Below are 20,787 nucleotides of genomic sequence, written 5' to 3'. Positions count from 1 at the left end.
CCTGACTGGCAGGTCTGGGGGCGGGAACGAACGGAAGCAGGCCGCAAAAGCCGGGGACTCTAGTTATCAGCGCGGCCGCCGTAAAAGCGCAGGCCGCGCTGAAGTCCCCGGCGCACTACAAGTGCCAGCTGCGCCCCAGTCCCAGCGGCCGGCGCGACCAATTCCCATAAGTGAGCCTGCTTCAGCAAAGCTGAATGAGGCCATGGCACAGGCGCCGCAGCGCTGATGTCCCCCGGCGCACTACAACACCCAGCATGCTGCGGTGTGAGCGCCAAATGCACGGGGACACAGAGTACCTTGAGGAAGCAGGGCCATGTCCCTGATGTACTCCGCTCCATCCAGCATCTTCTCCAGGGGCTGTAGATGGAGCACGGTCTCAGTGCCTGGAGACCGGTAAATCCCACTTCACCCAGAGCCCTGTAAAAAGGGATGGGGAAGGAATCAGCATGTGGGCTCCTGCCGCCGTACCCGCAATGGGTACCTCAACCTTACAAACACCTCCGACATACAGTGGGGTGAGAAGGGAGCATGCTGGGGACACTATATGTGTCCTCTTTTCTTCCATCCGACATAGTCAGCAGCTGCTGCTGACTAAAAAGTGGAGCTATGCGTGGATGTGTTGCCTCCTTCGCACAAAGCACAAAACTGGTGAGCCAGTGATCCCACTGGGGGTGTATAGCCAGAAGGGGAGGGGCCTTACACTTTTAAGTGTAATACTTTGTGTGGCCTCCAGAGGCAATAGCTATACACCCAATTGGCTGGGTCTCCCAATGGAGCGACAAAGAAAAGGAATGATCGATATTGTAATAACATATCATTTGTAACAGCTTATAGTAACCAATTTTCCCTCATCTCAAACATAATAAAAAAATATCTACCTATCCTCAATGAAGACTATAAACTTAAAAATATTATTAAGACTGGAGTAGGATTTATAGCAAAAAAAGCCCCTACTTTGGGTAACCTTTTGTCTCCCAGCCTCTATTCTAGTACTGAGAAAAAATCACCACAAAATTGGCTTAATATAAAAGGTTTCTTTAAATGTGGGGCTAATAAATGTAAGGCTTGTTCCTATGTACATAAAAGTAGTACATTCAAATCCAACAAAAATCATAAAGAACACACGATTAATCAATTTATCAACTGTAATACAACCCATGTAGTATACCTTATTTCATGCGATGCATGCAAACTCCAATATACGGGATGTACAGTGGGTCCATTGAAGACCAGAATAAGACGCCATCTACTTGATGCGACCAATCCACAAGCTGTCTCAGTATCAGCAGCTTCACGGCACTTTCAAACGATACATGGAGGAGATTTGCATGACTTCAAATTCACAGGCATTGAAAAGGTCTTCAGACCGACCCGGGGTGGGGATCATAGGAGGAAACTCCTCAATAGAGAAACATACTGGATCCTCACCCTTGAGAGCAGGACACCACACGGCATGAATTACCGACAAGACCTTATTTTACACTATTAATTTTCATATTCACTATTTTTCCCCTTTTTTTCTGCTCATCCTTTTGTTTTACTTTCTCCCTTCAATTTCTGGATGACATATCATGATGGTTGATAAACGATCTTATTTTTTGGAACTATAACCAGTAATCAGACTTTAAAACATTTAAAATATTCATCATAATAGCTCATGATCAATCCATCATAATAATTTCTAGTACAAAAACTAGTGCCCTGAGCTCCAAGAATATTCAATTGGTCGAATAACCACATATATATATAATTACTTCTCTCTTGTTTCCTTTTATATTAATTAATACACAAAAATAATAAACACAAAAATAAAACTAATAAAATATTCTCAATTTCAAAAGATTTTTTATTATGGAATAATTTATACATGATGAAATCTTTAATTGATAGCTTTATGAAAACAATTATTTTTCCCTTGATATCAGTTGCCTATAATAATAAGTAATAAGCAAAGAACAGTAAAATTATAGGGATTAGAGAGAGGGTAAAAAAATCTTAAATCAAAAAAATTCTTCTCTGTAATGTGGATTACATAAAAAATAAAATATTCACATCCTTAAATATTTATCTATACAAGATTTTACATATTCGCTCCATAGTTATAGATTGTGCATAGATACTGGTACTTGTTACAGATTCTCTGGGACTCTAATTATAATTGTATAAGATGAAACATCTTCTCCTATATTTTTCATCTTTCCTATAAGATGCATATTGACAGGGGTCTAATCCACCGATGCTTTTTTGTGGAATACTAATGAGCTATGAAAGATATCCATGTGGATTTGACATTTTCTATTATTATCGTGTAATGACTGTTCCCTATAATCATGCATCAGTGTATTATATCATATGATTATATTGTATGACCATGTTTTTAATCACTATTTTTTTATCACTCTCTTAATTTCTCACTAGCATATTTCCATTTTTTCCTTCTCCTTTTTTTTCCTCCTTTTTATTTTTCTTTTCTCCTATTTCTCTCTTTCATGTCTCTATCCTTTTTATCTTTTCCCTTTTTATTTTCCTTTCTTCCTTTCTCTAAACTCCTCTTTATTTTCTTCTTGTTCTTTTCATCCTTTCTTTCTACCATGGAAAAACCGCAGTGCATATATGCTTGTAATGTGATGCATTCCATTGTAAAAGTTCTCTTGATGCAAACATGTGTTTTTAATTTGAGAGGGTGTGTGTTTTAGGATATAGGAAGCCGACATCTCTTCCTCCCCAGAGCATGATTAAGACTCACGTCGAAACGCGTAGCTTTGTGGGGTCTGCATAACTTCTATGCTATATTTTGCTGACCGCTTGTAAATCCCCCCCTTTTTTATGGATTGACTAATAAAGATGAATTTTTATATGAAAAGTTGGACTGCGCTGGAAATTTTCCTTTCCTGATTTCTTCATGGCAGCCTAGCCTTCCGTGCGCTTCCCTGGAAATACAGCGGATCACAGCAATTCGGTGAGCTGAATTTTCTCTTTTGTTTCTACTATCTGGGTTTGACAAAACGTTAAAGCTAAAAAGTTATAAGTAGATTACTTTTGTTTCTAGTGCTTTTCCACAACAGAAACACATTACAACGCATATGTATTCACATCTGGAAGAAGTGAGAGCCCTGGCTGCTCTCTCACTTCCTCTGGATGTCAATTACATCCATAGAAGGGGAGAGTGAAGCCAGCGCTTACTGGCCATAGGGATTGCGTGACATAATGTCATGTGATCCTCAGGAGAGGCAATGCAGACACTTCTAGAATGGTGCCCACATCTGAGGAGAGTATAAGTTATTGTTTTACTGGGGTAAAAAAGGGATTGAGAAGTAATTGACAATCCCTTTAAAAAGTCATTATTTTTTTTTGCACAAATGTAGCAAAACATAAACCCCCCCCCCACAAAATTTGGTATCGTTATGATTGTATTGATGCACAGAATAATGATAACATGACAATTACACCCATAAATGAATGGTGTTTAAAAAAAAAAATCAGAAATATTTTTTTTGTTCATCTTGTCTCCCAAAGAGTAAGTGATATAGAAGTAGCATATGCCACAAAATGGAACCAAAAAGAACTACAGCTTGTCATGCCAAAAATAAGCCCTCATACAACTCTACTGACACAAGATTGTAAAACTTGCGCCTCTCAGAATACGGCAATGAAAAAACTAGTGATTTTTTTAATCAATCTGTATATATTGTATAAACTAATGAATCCTAAATAAAACTATGGAAATGTGGGACCTCCAAATTCATACTGACCCACAGAATAATGTTAACACATTATTTGTGCCACACAGTGAATACGTAAAATTTAAAACGAGAAAAGCCAGTGGCAGAATTGTTCTTTTTTTTTTTTTTTTTACAAACATTCCTGTAAAGAGTTAATTAAAGTTTGTTAATGTACTGTAAAATAATTTTACTGACAAACACCGCTCACGCTAAAATACCACACGTTTCAGTCGCGCCTGGAGCGCAACAATAAAGAGGTTAAAAAAAAAATAATAATCTAATAATCCGTCACAAAGGCCAAAGGTGGGAGTGCCAGCAAAGAGTTAATCAGCGGTACATTTTACAAACATTATTTTAGGTTAAGTCGTTATAGGGGAGCAATGAGGATCATAATAGAAAAAAATGGAGGGGTGGTGAAACGATACAACCCCATAAATGCAGCACAACTACTTACGCTTGTCTCTCTGTAAAGATCACATCTATGCTCTGGGCCTCCCGATCATTCTGCGCCTTCAGCTAGAAAACAAGCACCATGAAAGCTTTACTGGACAGTACTTTGATAAATAGCAATAAACATGCTGTTAACAATTGATGACAATGTTATTCATTCGTTTGTCCTGCTATTGAGGTGAGATAAATCTGCCCCAGTTAGTAAGTCATGCAAATTACTAATATACTTCATATCGGAAAGGTGTCCTGGTAGGCCCTCTTCTGGACTGCGTCTGATATCGGCCACGTGGACACAAAGCACTGTCCGGACAGGTCTGTGAAGGGGTCTGGCTGACAGCACATTCCAATAACGGAGTAAGCCCCCTTCCTTCTATATATAGTGGGTACAAAGCATGGGGCTGACACACTGCCCTTTTACATAGTTAAACATGCTGTTGACTTTAATCAATAGATCTTGGAATAATAAAAAGTTCCACAACTGGATGTGTTTAAAAATGTTCCTGTGCTGAGAATATCTTATATATGTGTCCCTGCTATGTTCTGTGTAATGGCCGTGTCTGACCGTACAGGACATGGTCTGATCACACCACAGGGAGGATGCAGAAGAGTATACAGACATTACAGCAGAAGATCTCAAAAAATTACCGTATTTTTCGCTTTATAAGACGCACTTTTGTTCCCCCAAATTTTGGGGGAAAGTAGGGGGTGCGTCTTATAAGCCGAATATACGGGGGTAGTATATACACTGCAGGGTTCAGGGGAGGTGGGGGCAGCTCTGGAGCGGTGCTGGAGCGCTGCTGGGGGCAGATGAATGCTGCGGGCGGCAGTGTTAGATCTCCTGCTCCCGCTCATATAATATGCACAGCTGCTGTCCATCACCATTGTGCTGAAACCGCACCGCCGTGACGGGCTGGGGGAGCGGTGCATATTATATGAGCCCGCGCCCCCCTGTGATCGCACATGCCCCCCCTGTGTTAGATATGGCCCCCTTGATGCTGCTCATCCTAAAATAAAAAAGCTTTACTTACCCCCTCCAGCGTTTCTTCCCGGTGTCCCTGCTTCCACTGTGATCAGGCAGGCACGCAGAGATGAGATCACTCTGCTGTGCTGATCACATGACCGGCACCAAGAACCAGGAAGTGGAGGAACAGAAGCACGGAGGGAGACACGGGGGATTACAGTAGCGCTGGAGGAGGTAAGGAAAGAGTGTTTTATTTTACTATGGGCAGCAGCATGGGGGCGATATCTAACACAGGAGAACGTGTGCAATCCATAGGGGGCCATAGGCAGCACAAGGGAACGTATGCAATCCATAGGGGGCCATAGGCAGCACAAGGGAATGTGTGCAATCCTTAGGGAGCCATAGGCAGCACAGTGGAATGTATGCAATCCATAGGGGGCCATAGGCAGCACAGGGGAACGTGTGCAATCCATAGGGGGCCATAGGCAGCACAGAGGGATGTGTGCAATCTATAGGGGGCCATAGGCAGCACAGGGGAACGTGTGCAATCCATAGGGGGCCATAGGCAGCACAGGGGAACGTATGCAATCCATAGGGGGCCATAGGCAGCACAAGGGAATGTGTGCAATCCATAGGGGGCCATAGGCAGCACAGAGGGAACGTGTGCAATCCATAGGGGGCCATAGGCAGCACAGAGGGATGTGTGCAATTCATAGGGGGCCATAGGCAGCACAGGGGAACGTGTGCAATCCATAGGGGGCCATAGGCAGCACAGAGGGATGTGTGCAATCCATAGGGGGCCATAGGCAGCACAGAGGGAATATGTGTAATCCATAGGGGGCCATAGGCAGCACAGGGAACGTGTGCAATCCATAGGGGGCCATAGGCAGCACAGGGGACTGTGTGCAATTCATAGAGGGCCATAGGCAGCACAGAGGGAATGTGTGTAATCCATAGGGGGCCATAGGCAGCACAGGGAACGTGTGCAATCCATAGGGGGCCATAGGCAGCACAGGGGACTGTGTGCAATTCATAGAGGGCCATAGGCAGCACAGAGGGACGTGTGCAATCCATAGGGGGCCATAGGCAGCACAGGGAACGTGTGCAATCCATAGGGGGCCATAGGCAGCACAGGGGAACGTGTGCCAGCACAAGGGGGCTATATTCAATATAAGGGGGCCATATCCAGATTAAGGGGGCTAATTTTAGGATGGGGGGCTATGAGGGACATATACCCTATATGATTTGTTAGACGAACACTGGCATTATAGGATGGACCCCATTTAACATTTTAAAAAAAACTTCTCTTTTCCTTTACCAAATTTGGGGGTGCGTCTTATAATCAGGTGCGTCTTATAAAGCGAAAAATACGGTATTTCTTTGAAGTAAAACATGTTTTTAAAAACATACAGGGAATTTTTTTCCCCCAAAAAGAATCATCTATGATGCCATGCTTTTATACTCTTTGGCGTCATCCCTGGCTGAGGAAATATGGTATGATCAGAGCATGTCCCTGTACTCTCAGACACAGCCACTACACAGTACACAGCAAGGACACATATACAAGATTATCTCAGCACAGGAACATTATTTTTAAACACATCCAATTATGGCAATTATTATTTTTCCAATATCTATTGATTAAAATGAACTTTAAAATTAACTTTATTTGTGGGAAAACCCCTTTAAGTCATCCGTTTTCTGTATTTATATAGCAGTTACAGAGAATAGAGCTAATGCATTACCCCTATGAATAACATCAGTTGTTACAGGGGAGGGCGCCAATACACTGCTCCTTTCAATAACTAAGCTAACCTCTTTTTCTTTACATAGAGGTTACAGAGAATGTGGCCAACGCACTGCCCTTGTCAATAACTAACCAGCCTCCCTCTGTCTACACAGATTATGGGCTAACAGTCTGCCCATTTCCGTAGCCAAGCCAGCCCCATTCTGTTTCTCCATCAGCGATTACATAGCAGGGAGTGGATGGACTGCTCATTTAGAAACAAATACCTAGGTCTGGGCAGGTGGAGACAAATGAAGAAGGGAATTTTGTTTACTTACCGTAAATTCCTTTTCTTCTAGCTACAATTGGGAGACCCAGACAATTGGGTGTATAGCTATGCCTCCGGAGGCCACACAAAGTATTACACTAAAAGTGTAAAGCCCCTCCCCTTCTGCCTATACACCCCCCGTGCTCCCACGGGCTCCTCAGTTTTGGTGCAAAAGCAAGAAGGAGGAAAAAATTATAAACAGGTTTAAAGTAAATTCAATCCGAAGGAATATCGGAGAACTGAAACCATTCAACATGAACAACATGTGTACACAAAAAAACAGGGGCGGGTGCTGGGTCTCCCAATTGGAGCTAGAAGAAAAGGAATTTACGGTAAGTAAACAAAATTCCCTTCTTCTTTGTCGCTCCATTGGGAGACCCAGACAATTGGGACGTCCAAAAGCAGTCCCTGGGTGGGTAAATAATACCTCATAATAGAGCCGTAACGGCTCCGTCCTACAGGTGGGCAACCGCCGCCTGAAGGACTCGCCTACCTAGGCTGGCATCTGCCGAAGCATAGGTATGCACCTGATAGTGTTTCGTGAAAGTGTGCAGGCTCGACCAGGTAGCTGCCTGACACACCTGCTGAGCCGTAGCCTGGTGCCGCAAGGCCCAGGACGCTCCCACGGCCCTGGTAGAATGGGCCTTCAGCCCTGATGGAACCGGAAGCCCCGAGGAACGATAAGCTTCGAGAATTGGTTCCTTGATCCACCGAGCCAGGGTTGATTTGGAAGCTTGTGTCCCTTTACGCTGGCCAGCGACAAGGACAAAGAGTGCATCCGAGCGGCGCAGGGACGCCGTACGAGAAATGTAGAATCTGAGTGCTCTCACCAGATCTAACAAGTGCAAATCCTTTTCACATTGGTGAACTGGATGAGGACAAAAAGAAGGTAAGGAGATATCCTGATTGAGATGAAAGGGGGATACCACCTTAGGGAGAAATTCCGGAACCGGACGCAGAACCACCTTGTCCTGGTGAAACACCAGGAAAGGGGCTTTGCATGACAGTGCTGCTAGCTCAGACACTCTCCGAAGTGAAGTGACTGCTACTAGGAAAACCACTTTCTGCGAAAGGCGTGCGAGAGAAATATCCCTCATTGGCTCGAACGGTGGTTTCTGAAGAACCATCAGCACCCTGTTCAGATCCCAGGGTTCCAACGGACGTTTGTAAGGAGGGACGATGTGACAAACCCCCTGCAGGAACGTGCGTACCTGTGGAAGCCTGGCCAGGCGCTTCTGAAAAAACACAGAGAGCGCAGAGACTTGTCCCTTAAGGGAGCCGAGTGACAAACCCTTTTCCAATCCGGACTGAAGAAAGGACAGAAAAGTGGGCAAGGCAAATGGCCAGGGAGAAAAACCCTGAGCAGAGCACCACGACAGGAATATTTTCCACGTCCTGTGGTAGATCTTGGCGGACGTTGGTTTCCTAGCCTGTCTCATAGTGGCAATGACCTCTTGAGATAATCCTGAAGACGCTAAGATCCAGGACTCAATGGCCACACAGTCAGGTTGAGGGCCGCAGAATTCAGATGGAAAAACGGCCCTTGAGACAGCAAGTCTGGTCGGTCTGGCAGTGCCCACGGTTGGCCGACCGTGAGATGCCACAGATCCGGGTACCACGACCTCCTCGGCCAGTCTGGAGCGACGAGGATGGCGCGGCGGCAGTCTGCCCTGATCTTGCGTAACACTCTGGGCAACAGTGCCAGCGGAGGAAACACATAAGGGAGTTGAAACTGCGACCAATCCTGAACTAAGGCGTCTGCCGCCAGAGCTCTGTGATCGTGAGAACGTGCCATGAATGCCGTGACCTTGTTGTTGTGCCGGGACGCCATTAGGTCGACGTCCGGCATCCCCCAGCGGCAACAGATCTCCTGAAACACGTCCGGGTGAAGGGACCATTCCCCTGCGTCCATGCCCTGGCGACTGAGAAAATCTGCTTCCCAGTTTTCCACGCCCGGGATGTGAACTGCGGAGATGGTGGAGGCCGTGGCTTCCACCCACATCAAAATCCGCCGGACTTCCTGGAAGGCTTGCCGACTGCGTGTTCCTCCTTGGTGGTTGATGTAAGCCACCGCTGTGGAGTTGTCCGACTGAATTCGGATCTGCTTGCCTTCCAGCCACTGCTGGAACGCTTTTAGGGCCAGATACACTGCCCTGATCTCCAGAACATTGATCTGAAGTGAGGACTCTTGCCGAGTCCACGTACCCTGAGCCCTGTGGTGGAGAAAAACTGCTCCCCACCCTGACAGACTCGCGTCCGTCGTGACCACCGCCCAGGATGGGGGTAGGAAGGATTTCCCCTTCGATAATGAAGTGGGAAGAAGCCACCACCGAAGGGAAGCTTTGGTTGCCTGAGAGAGGGAGACGTTCCTGTCGAGGGACGTCGGCTTCCTGTCCCATTTGCCTAGGATGTACCATTGAAGAGGACGCAGGTGAAACTGCGCGAAAGGGACTGCCTCCATTGCTGCCACCATCTTCCCCAGGAAGTGCATGAGGCGCCTCAAGGGGTGTGACTGACCTTGAAGGAGGGATTGCACCCCCGTCTGTAGTGAACGCTGCTTGTTCAGCGGAAGCTTCACTATCGCTGAGAAGGTATGAAACTCCATGCCAAGGTATGTCAGCGATTGGGCCGGTGTCAGATTTGACTTTGGAAAATTGATGATCCACCCGAAACTCTGGAGAGTCTCCAGAGTAGCGTTGAGGCTGTGCTGGCATGCCTCTTGAGAGGGTGCCTTGACCAGCAGATCGTCTAAGTAAGGGATCACCGAGTGACCCTGAGAGTGGAGGACCGCTACTACTGTAGCCATGACCTTGGTGAAAACCCGTGGGGCTGTCGCCAGGCCGAACGGCAGTGCCACGAACTGAAGGTGTTCGTCTCCTATGGCGAAGCGCAGGAAGCGCTGATGCTCTAGAGCAATCGGTACGTGGAGATAAGCATCTTTGATATCGATCGATGCAAGGAAATCTCCTTGGGACATTGAGGCGATGACGGAGCGGAGGGATTCCATCCGGAACCGCCTGGTCTTTACGTGTTTGTTGAGCAGTTTTAGGTCCAGGACCGGACGGAAAGACCCGTCCTTCTTTGGGACCACAAACAGGTTGGAGTAAAAACCGTGACCCTGTTGCTGAAGAGGAACAGGGACCACCACTCCTTCTGCCTTCAGAGTGCCCAGCGCCTGCAGAAGAGCATCGGCTCGCTCGGGAGGCGGAGATGTTCTGAAGAATCGAGTCGGAGGACGAGAGCTGAACTCTATCCTGTAACCGTGAGACAGAATGTCTCTCACCCAACGGTCTTTTACCTGTGGCAGCCAGGTGTCGCAAAAGCGGGAGAGCCTGCCACCGACCGAGGATGCGGTGTGAGGAGGCCGTAAGTCATGAGGAAGCCGCCTTGGTAGCGGCACCTCCGGCGGTCTTTTTAGGGCGTGACTTAGACCGCCATGAATCGGAGTTCCTCTGATCCTTTTGAGGCCTTTTGGACGAGGAGAATCGGGACTTGCCCGCGCCCCGAAAGGACCGAAACCTCGACTGTCCCCTCCTCTGTTGGGGTATGTTTGGTTTGGCCTGGGGTAAGGATGTTTCCTTTCCCTTGGATTGTTTGATGATTTCATCCAATCTCTCACCAAACAAACGGTCGCCAGAGAAAGGCAAACCGGTTAAACACTTTTTGGAAGCCGAATCTGCCTTCCATTCCCGCAGCCACAAGGCCCTGCGTATTGCCACCGAATTGTCGGCTGCAACCGCCGTACGGCTCGCAGAGTCCAGGACAGCATTAATAGCGTAGGACGCAAATGCCGACGTTTGAGAGGTTATGGACGCCACTTGCGGCGCAGACGTACGTGTGAGTGCGTCAATTTGCGCTTGACCCGCTGAGATAGCTTGAAGTGCCCATACGGCTGCGAATGCTGGAGCAAAAGACGCGCCGATAGCTTCATAGATGGATTTCAACCAGAGCTCCATTTGTCTGTCAGTGGCATCCTTGAGAGAAGCCCCATCCTCAACTGCAACTATGGATCTAGCCGCCAGTCTGGAGATTGGAGGATCCACCTTGGGACACTGAGTCCAGCCCTTGACCACATCAGGGGGGAAGGGGTAACGTGTATCCTTAAGGCGCTTGGAAAAACGCTTATCTGGACAAGCTCGGTGTTTCTGGACTGCCTCCCTGAAGTCAGAGTGGTCCAGAAACATACTCGTTGTACGCTTGGGAAACCTGAAACGGAATTTCTCCTGCTGAGAAGCTGACTCCTCTACTGGAGGGGCTGAGGGAGAAATATCCAACATTTGATTGATGGACGCGATAAGATCATTCACTATGGCGTCCCCATCAGGAGTATCAAGGTTGAGAGCGGCCTCAGGATCAGAATCCTGATCAGCTACCTCCGCTTCATCATACAGAGAGTCCTCCCGCTGAGACCCTGAACAATGTGATGATGTCGAGGGGATTTCCCAGCGAGCTCGCTTAGGCGGTCTGGGGCTGCGGTCCGTGTCAGAGACCTCACCCTGGGATCTAGGAGACACGCCGGGAGGACATTGTTGTTCCAACAGAGGGGAACCAGGGGGCAATGATTCCACAGTGCCCCTGGTCTGAGATACCGGTCTGGACTGCAAAGCTTCTAGTATCTTAGCCATAGTCTCAGAAAGTCTTTCAGTAAAAACTGCAAACTCCGTCCCTGTCACCTGGACAGTGTTAGCAGGTGGCTCCCCCTGGGCCACCCTTAGCAGAGGCTCCGGCTGAGCAAGTGCCACAGGGGCCGAGCACTGTACACAATGAGGGTCAGTGGAACCTGCCGGTAGTGAAGCCTTACATGCGGCGCAGGCAGCATAGTAAGCCTGTGTATTTTTGGCACCCTTGCTTCTTGTGGACGCCATGCTGTTGTCTCCCCTGAGCAACCCAGGAGGGTATATAGCCAAAAATCAACCGTGCACCATACAGTGTAAAGTATAGCCTATAAGCATATAATCTATAAGTACACTTCTGCACAAGTGGGGCCAGCACCTCAGGTGCTGCTTACCGCCCGCTCAAAGCGGTTGTGTGGTCACCAGAATCCCTGCCTGGGTCTCCCAGAGCTTGTCTCCCCTCTCCAGCGTCAGAAGAGCTGACAGGAATGGCTGCCGGCGTCTTGAGGAGAGGAGGGGGCCGTGGGCGTGCCCTAGAAAGTGCGGGAATCTGGTGCCCCACTGTGCACAGTGAGGGGGGTGGAGTATGCAAAGCATGTTCCAGCCCTCAGTGCTGATGTCCTGTACAGCGTCCCGCCCTTCCCCTGACTGGCAGGCCTGGGGGCGGGAAAAGAATGAGACTAGGCCGCAAAAGCCGGGGACTAAAGTTATAAGCGCGGCCGCCGTATAAGCGCGGTCGGCGCGGTAGTCCCCGGCGAACTAACAGTCCCAGCCGCGCCGCAGAGTAAACATGGCAGCGGCGGTCAGCGCGGTAGTCTCCAGTAAACTAACACACCCAGCCACGCTGCAGTGTGTGATGGCACAAGCGCGGTCAGCGATGCGGTCCCCGGCGCACTAACACACCCAGCAATGCTGGAGTGTTTCTGTGCGCGGTCCCCACGGGGACACAGAGTACCTGAAAGTAGCAGGGCCATGTCCCTGACGATACTCGGCTCCTTATCCAGCAGTCCAGGAGCTGTGGATGGAGCACGGTCTCAGTGCCTGGAGACCGATTAGGATCCCACTTCGCCCAGAGCCCTAAAGGGGATGGGGAAGGAAAACAGCATGTGGGCTCCAGCCTCCGTACCCGCAATGGATACCTCAACCTTAACAACACCGCCGACAAGAGTGGGGTGAGAAGGGAGCATGCTGGGGGCCCTGTGAAGAGCCCTCTTTTCTTCCATCCGACATAGTCAGCAGCTGCTGCTGACTAAGCTGTGGAGCTATGCGTGCATGTCTGCCTCCTTCGCACAAAGCATAAAAACTGAGGAGCCCGTGGGAGCACGGGGGGTGTATAGGCAGAAGGGGAGGGGCTTTAAACTTTTAGTGTAATACTTTGTGTGGCCTCCGGAGGCATAGCTATACACCCAATTGTCTGGGTCTCCCAATGGAGTGACAAAGAAATCCCTTGCTGTTTTAGACACAACCTGGAAGAGGACCTACAAGGACCCTGAACTGGTGCTTGAACCTATAGTTTTGGGTACCTTTCAGATGTGAATTATTTTTTGGTAAATTGCATAATCTACTAATTTAGGAAAGGGCTTATTATAATTTACTGAACAGATTGATAGGCAAGATATAATACAAATGAAACGGTGCAAAACTACATATAAAATATCCCCATGAGGTAGGGTTTTCAAATTACTTGACTTCAGCTCGGAGTCTTCAGAATATCTTGGCATCAAACCCTTATATGATAATGTTGGCGGAAAAGTAAATAGTTATGGCTGTTGGAGAAAGGGGAGGAAAAAAACTAAGGTAACAAAATAAAAATGATCCCCTATCCATCACTTGAAAGCCCACCAATCCAAACCAACAACTGGGTTGTGCAGAACCCCCTGTGAAGGGCATGGCAGGTGATGCATGTTCACCAATGCTGCATTCATGGCCTGTGGGACTGCAGCGATAGCCAAGGGACGTATATGGCCATCTCCATCTGTCGCATAGTCAGCATGGTTATGTGCCACCTCATTCTTGGGATTAGTGGACATCCTGTGGTTGTACCCCAAAAAGATCAGCAAATTATCATCTATCCTAAGAATATGCCATAACCTTAAAACCTGATCAATATACAAAAAGAATAGAAACATTTTAATATTTAATAAGGGTTTCAGTCACTGGGGACACGTACCATGTTATAGTCGTTGAGCACTTCTTCCATGTCTGTGTTAGTATTCAGCTTGTCCACCAACTGAAAAATGAACGACAGATCGACTTAAGCCACCGGAAACAATCTGCTTTCTTTACCATTTCACCTCCATTACGCACTGCTGTGGTTTATACAACTGATCACTGCTTAATAAAGGGTCGTCCCTCAGAACAATCTCATCTAATACAAACATTTGTCTACAGGGGGGCACATGGTGGGGTCCTATTAGTTAAACTCCTACACTTTAAACTATTCCATTAATTCCAGAACCCAGAGACCACCATCTAATTTAAATGAAATCAGTCACTAGGATTTTTCCGTCTCAGAGCAGCATGATGTAAGGACAGACCCCGATTCCAGCGATGTGTCACTCACTGGGCTGCTTGCTGCAAATGTGATAAAAGTTGTATTTGCTGCAGATCTATCAGCTCTCTAAATGCTGAGCCCACCCAAACCACTGTTTGACAGCTTTCTGAGTACACTATGCATTGAAAGAAAGCTGCCAATCAGTGGAAGAGCAGAGTTATATAGAATACATGAATATTAGGGATGATCGAATACCTCAAATATTTGCAGAATAGGTCACCGCAAATCTGCTAGTTTACTTGTTAGTCTGCTTTCATCACATGTTGTAGGGAAGTCAATCACATCTGCTTTCCTCCTATATATGCTGGCTAGATCCTTCCACCTATACCATGTATAGTTTATCTTAGCTGATCTGGTGAGGTGTTGTAATCCAGACTATCTGGTGGTTGTTATACTTCCAAACAAGGAGCCTCATGGTTCTACCTTAAGGTCTCATATAGGTCATACTGGTATAGGGTATAAATTGACCCCTCAGTATGGCCACGAGACTGCACACTCCAATAACATGAAATTAAACAAGAGCAAAGGAGTTTTTTGGTGCAATTAAAAAATTATTTTTTTATTAATAAACAGTAGGACAATACATGTATAGAAAGGACATTTCAAGCAAAAGGTTAGGGAATAAATACCAAGGTCCCATAGACCACAATTGTAAAAAATGTAGTCAGTAAGATAAGGTTTCAAAAAAACCCAAAACGTTAAGACCCACGTAAGACGCTAGTAAAAACTTATAGGTGGCAATACCATTTAAAGTGGAGATGGTCTATATATCATATAGCAGCATAATAGCAGGTGTCACAATAGCCTGTATCCAGAAATAGATTAGAAAGCCAAATATAGCGCTTACCTATTACAATGGTGGTTCAGGGGAGCCAGACCAGAGGGGAACCTCCGACGGCCATTTCGCGGTACGATACCGATTCTTCCAGGAGGAGTAAGTGCGGTGTTTGCAGCCCGCGCAGCCTTTTTGAATGCCTGCCACCCGGTCGATCACATGACCGGATATCGATCACATGACCGGATGTCAAGGGAGTCGGGGACGTATGCGCAACAACGCTGCGATGTCCAGTGCAGCGCACTTAGTGCGCATGCTCGTGACACGCAGCAAGGAGCGCAGCGTCACGGCTCCCTGGCAACAGGAGGGACGCACGGAGTGCAGATCATCCAGCTGGCCACACAGGTACACATCCAAGATGTGAGTCCCCGGAAACAGTCGTCGGAGGTTCCCCTCTGGTCTGGCTCCCCTGAACCACCATTGTAATAGGTAAGCGCTATATTTGGCTTTCTAATCTATTTCTGGATACAGGCTATTGTGACACCTGCTATTATGCTGCTATATGATATATAGACCATCTCCACTTTAAATGGTATTGCCACCTATACGTTTTTACTAGCGTCTTACGTGCGTCTTAACGTTTTGGGATTTTTTGAAAACCTTATCTTACTGACAACATTTTTTACAATTGTGGTCTATGAGACTTTGATATTTATTCCCTAATCTTTTGCTTGAAATGTCCTTTCTATACATGTATTGTCCTACTATTTATTAATAATAAAAAAAAATTTAATTGCACCAAAAAACTCCTTTGCTCGTTTAATTTTTTGGTTGTTATACTTGTTGCTGAGTGCAGGTGTGGATTTAACCCTTGATGTGTTTGTGTTGCTTCCTTCCTGCTCTTGCTTTAGTCCTGAGTCTCTCATTATCTATTCCTGTCAAATTGCAGTCTGTCAATAGTTTTGGTTTTCCCTTGTATGTCTTTATCTGTTTACATCACACTCCTGCTTCGTTCTTCCATGGTGGGAAGGGGGTACAAGAGTAGTACTAGTCAGGAGCATAGCCAAGAACGGGACTTAGGCATCACCACCATCATGAGGTTGGGGATATTCCAGGATCCCCTAGCGTGAGGATCTGATTATGAGCCCCTGTCCCCTGCTATTCTAACAGTCACCTTGGGACAACTATGCTGCTCTCTGATTAGGTGGCAGAAACCTTGTGACATATCACCTATTCAGAGGATCTGTGTAAACTGGTAATAATGCTCCACCTAGAATACCCTTTTCGCTTATGGTTTCCTACTACAAGGCTATAGATACATTTTAGATGGAAATCCTCTCCAAGCTCCATCTACAATATTTCCTACGCATTCATTGAATACTGTACTGATCAATGGACGCGAGCGATTAATTAAATAATAGAAAAACACAGCACGCACCATGTTGTAATCGGCAAGCTGCCCCTGTTGTTCCTTAATTTCGTGAGCAAGCACTTCAGCTCTGAGGAAAGATTAGGCTCAATTATTCACACTTCTATTCGGTGTCCACATGGCATTGCAGCATATTTAGAAGAGTCCTAATACATTTATATATAAATAATATATATATATATATATATATATATATATATATATATATATATATATATATATATATATATATATATAAAAGAAAAATTAATTTCTCACCAAATACCAGCTCCGAAAATGGCTTACCTTTTCTCATAGGACAGATACACAGAGTTCTCCTGGTTATATGTATCAATCTCTTTATTAAGCTTCGTCATTTCTATGGTAAGTTCACTGATTTTACCCCTAAAGATAAAAGAAATCACTGTCAGCTTTATAAGTTAATTACATTTATTTAGCTGTATGCTGAAAATAAATCCAAACCACCCCTTTTTTTTTGGAAACATGTTAAAATATACATGTATAGATAGAAAATCCTAGATTTTCTATCAATACATGTATATTTTAACATGTTTCCAATAAAAGGATGTTTTATTTAAATGGAAGATCGAACTACAGGTGCTAGATTTTTTTCTTTGCATTTGGATAAAGTCCCCTAAGGTGACTCATAAAATCAATAAAAAAAAAAAGAGAAAAAAAAACAAAGTTTTTAAAAATATGAAAAAAAATCTAAAAGTTCAAATCACCCCCTTTTGCCCCATTGAAAAGAAAGCAATAACAAAATATAAAAAACCCACATAATTGGTATTGCCACATTAAGAAATGCCCGATCAAAATATAAAATCAATTAATCTGATCGTTAAAGGGCGTAGAGAGAAAAAAAAATCCACTATTACGTTTTTAAGGTCGCCGCAACTTTGCATTATAATGCAGTAACAGGCAATCAAAACACTGCATCTACGCAAAGACAGTAGAACTAAAAACGCCAGCTCAAGACACAGAAAAATAAGCCGAAACTGAGCCCCAGACCCTAAATAATGAGAACGTTACGGGTCTTGAAAAATGGTGACAAAAGCGCAATTCTTTTTTTCTCTTTTCACCAATTAGATAAAAGTTAAACTATACATGTTTGATTTCTACGGATTCGTACCGACCTGGGGAATCATGATGCCAGGTCAGTTTTACCATATAGTGAATATGCTAAAAATAAAAAATTAAAAAAAAACCCAAAACCTTGTGGAATTGCACTTTTGTTTGCAATTTCACCGCATTTGGAATTGTTTTTCCATTTTCCAGTACAATATGGGGCACAATGAATGGTGTCATTCAAAAGTGCAACTCGTACTCAATTCTAGGAGAGCCCCTTTAACTCATTGGGTGCCAATACTTTGCTTGCTTAGATCACTGAAACAGAAAGAAGGAATTAAAAAAAACACTAATATTTGATTCTGCTCGACAGCCATTATTACATCATGTGTCCAGTTCAACATGAAAATTTAGGGAAAGGTCCCCTTTAAAGGGCTGTGCAGCACTTCTCATTATCTGACTATGACACGAGGCGTGGAGAGATTCTTCTGCACTCCAGGTGAGACAGGTTCCAAGGCAATAGTCTGAAGCTCAGCAATTGATTGCAATAGGACACAATGCCTGCCTAGCAATAGCAACTGTCCTGCCCGGCGGGCAGAAGAGAGTGGCGCTGTATTACCACGATTTAGATATGATTCTAATATATCCTTCACGTACCTAAGGAGCCCAAGGAAGTAAGATTTGTCCATAATCTGTCTTTGTGGACCTGAAAAAGTAATGCCAAATTAAGAAAACTTTAAGTATAGTGTCATTTTGGGTTTTTTTAAACATATCTTCAAAACAAATATTTGCATAACAAAAACATGAGTGATGGATTTTCCATTCACATACTTCACAATGGCTTTCCCTAATATATAGGTTACTATATCTGTGATTACATGTGATTTGGAGTATCAGGAGATTATCAGCATCTTGTCTAGGGTACCATTTAACTTCTCAGTGTGGTAACATACGGATGACAAACACAGAGTGACCGTCTGTATTATTCCTTCCCTACTGCAATACTTTATACATTTATTAAAGAATTTGTCTTTTCAGCCGTTCTTTCATTTAGCATCAGGTCTTTCTATATACATTTTTCAGCTGTTTTAGGCTAAGTTCACATTTCCGCTAAAATCTATCAGTCACAATCCGCTGCTCTTGTAAACAGCGGAATCCGTTTAGCGGATTCCGCTGCTCCCATAGACTTGTATGAGCAGCGGATTGTGACTGATGATGCTGCGTTGCACCCTCCGCCCGACTGATCAGTCGTGGAACGACTGACCGCCGGGCGGGGGGAACGCAGCATGTAACGTTTTTTGAGCAGCGAGATCCGTCGGATTTCGCTGCGCATGCTCTCTGGCTCCCTGCACACGTCACCAGCTTTGGTTGGTTACCCGATATTTACCCTGGTTACGGTGCAAGGAGCCAGCGCTAAGCGGTGTAGGCCCGTAACCAAGGTAAATATCGGGTAACCAAGGTAAACATCGGGTGCTTTGCTGTTACCCGATATTTAGGCTGGTTACGTGTGCAGGAAGGCCGACACTACCCCGCTCGGCCCCGCCCCCTCCCGCACTCCGCACACACACACACCTGTCCCCAGCCATGCAGACAAGCACTGACACCCTCGTCTGGCCCCGCCCCCTGCTCGGCTCCGCCCCCTCCCGCACTTTGCATGTGCACACACACATACATACATGCACATACACACACTCACTCACACATACATACACTCACCTGTCCCCAGCCATGCAGACCGCAGCACTTCCACTGACATCCTCAGCGCCTGGCCCCGCCCCCCGCTCGGCTCCGCCCCCTCCCGCACTTTGCATGTGCACACACACATACATACATGCACATACACACACTCACTCACACATACATACACTCACCTGTCCCCAGCCATGCAGACCGCAGCACTTCTACTGACATCCTCAGCGCCTGGCCCCGCCCCCCGCTCGGCTCCGCCCCCTCCCGCACTTTGCATGTGCACACACATACATACATACATACATACATACATGCACATACACACACTCACTCACTCACAGATACACTCACCTGTCCCCAGCCATGCAGACCGCAGCACTTCCACTGACATCCTCAGCGCCTGGCCCCGCCCCCCGCTCGGCTCTGCCCCCGAACTCCGCCCCCCGCACACAACGGAATCCGACAAAGAATTCTGTTCTTTGTCATCCGTTGTACAGCGTTGAACAGCGCATCAGTCACATGCGTCAAGCGACGCATGTGACTGACACAAATCAACGGAAATGTGAACTTAGCCTTAAGTATACATATAGTGTGGGGGTTGAGGGTTTCCATCATTTTTTTATTAGCAGCCTTTTGCCTAGCATTATCATTACATGCATCAGTTGGGGGCGGGGGGGGGGGGGGTTATATTTGATGGAGCTCATGTGTTGCCAGACCAACAATGAAGAATGACCATGAGGTGGGAGGGTTTGGAGCCTATGTCCCAGCTATTTTCTATGCTTCTAATGATTGGGTCCCAGAATGTGTCATGGATCCGGTCTACGATGTACCTTGAGAGACGGGTTAACTTGTATCTTCAGATATTTTGATACATTAAAGTGAAGCTGTCTTGTGCAATATGCACCCAGATCCACGATCAGTTCTGGGTGTATGTTTCTATTTCCTGCCTAACCTTCCCTGTATGCACTAACATAGATAAAGAGATCTTTAGAAAAAGTATTTCTAAAGATCTTATGTCGTATGCTAATGAGCGAGGGGACTAGTCCCCTGGGAGTTAGTTCCCCTGGCTAGTCGTCTCTATTAGCTTGTTAGTTCACCTCTGTGGGTGTGCTATCATGCTAATGAATATGCAGCGTCAGAGGATGATCTCACTCACCTCTCCGCTGCCATCGCATCCGACGGGGGATTTCTACTCGGCGTGCACCTCAGAGTTTTGGTCATCTGCACTATGAATCCGGGTGTACGCATTCTAGCTTCAACCAGAAGTAATGCGCATGACCCAACCTCCGGGGTCATGTGCACTGAGCCGAAATCCAGTGTCGGGCGGCGATGGTGGCGGAGAGGTGAGAGATCATCCTCTGATGCTTCACATTCAGTAGCATGTTAGCACACCCACAGGGGTGTACTAACATGCTAATAGAGTCGACTAGCCAGGGGAACTAATGCCCAGGGGGCTAGTCCCCTCGCTCATTAGC

The 20,787-nt window shown here is 46.1% G+C and overlaps 1 protein-coding gene across 3 annotated transcripts in view; it reads right to left on the bottom strand.

Annotated features, from left to right (window-relative positions):
• IFT74 (intraflagellar transport 74) overlaps positions 1-20,787 on the bottom strand; it is a 191,647-nt gene that overhangs the window by 155,567 nt on the left and 15,293 nt on the right. For all 3 annotated transcript variants that reach the window (XM_075316873.1, XM_075316866.1, XM_075316880.1), the window contains exons 4-8: positions 18,281-18,329; positions 16,844-16,942; positions 16,568-16,628; positions 13,971-14,030; positions 4,177-4,238 (exon numbers count right to left, since the gene is read on the bottom strand). In XM_075316873.1, the coding sequence (XP_075172988.1) occupies positions 4,177-4,238; positions 13,971-14,030; positions 16,568-16,628; positions 16,844-16,942; positions 18,281-18,329 (331 nt within the window). The remainder of the gene's footprint in view (positions 1-4,176; positions 4,239-13,970; positions 14,031-16,567; positions 16,629-16,843; positions 16,943-18,280; positions 18,330-20,787) is intronic.

This window comes from Anomaloglossus baeobatrachus, chromosome 1, assembly GCF_048569485.1.
Source record: "Anomaloglossus baeobatrachus isolate aAnoBae1 chromosome 1, aAnoBae1.hap1, whole genome shotgun sequence".
Lineage (NCBI taxonomy): Eukaryota > Metazoa > Chordata > Amphibia > Anura > Aromobatidae > Anomaloglossus > Anomaloglossus baeobatrachus.
The sequence above is the reverse complement of the archived record's forward strand: the minus strand, read 5'-3'. Positions and strand labels throughout refer to the sequence as shown.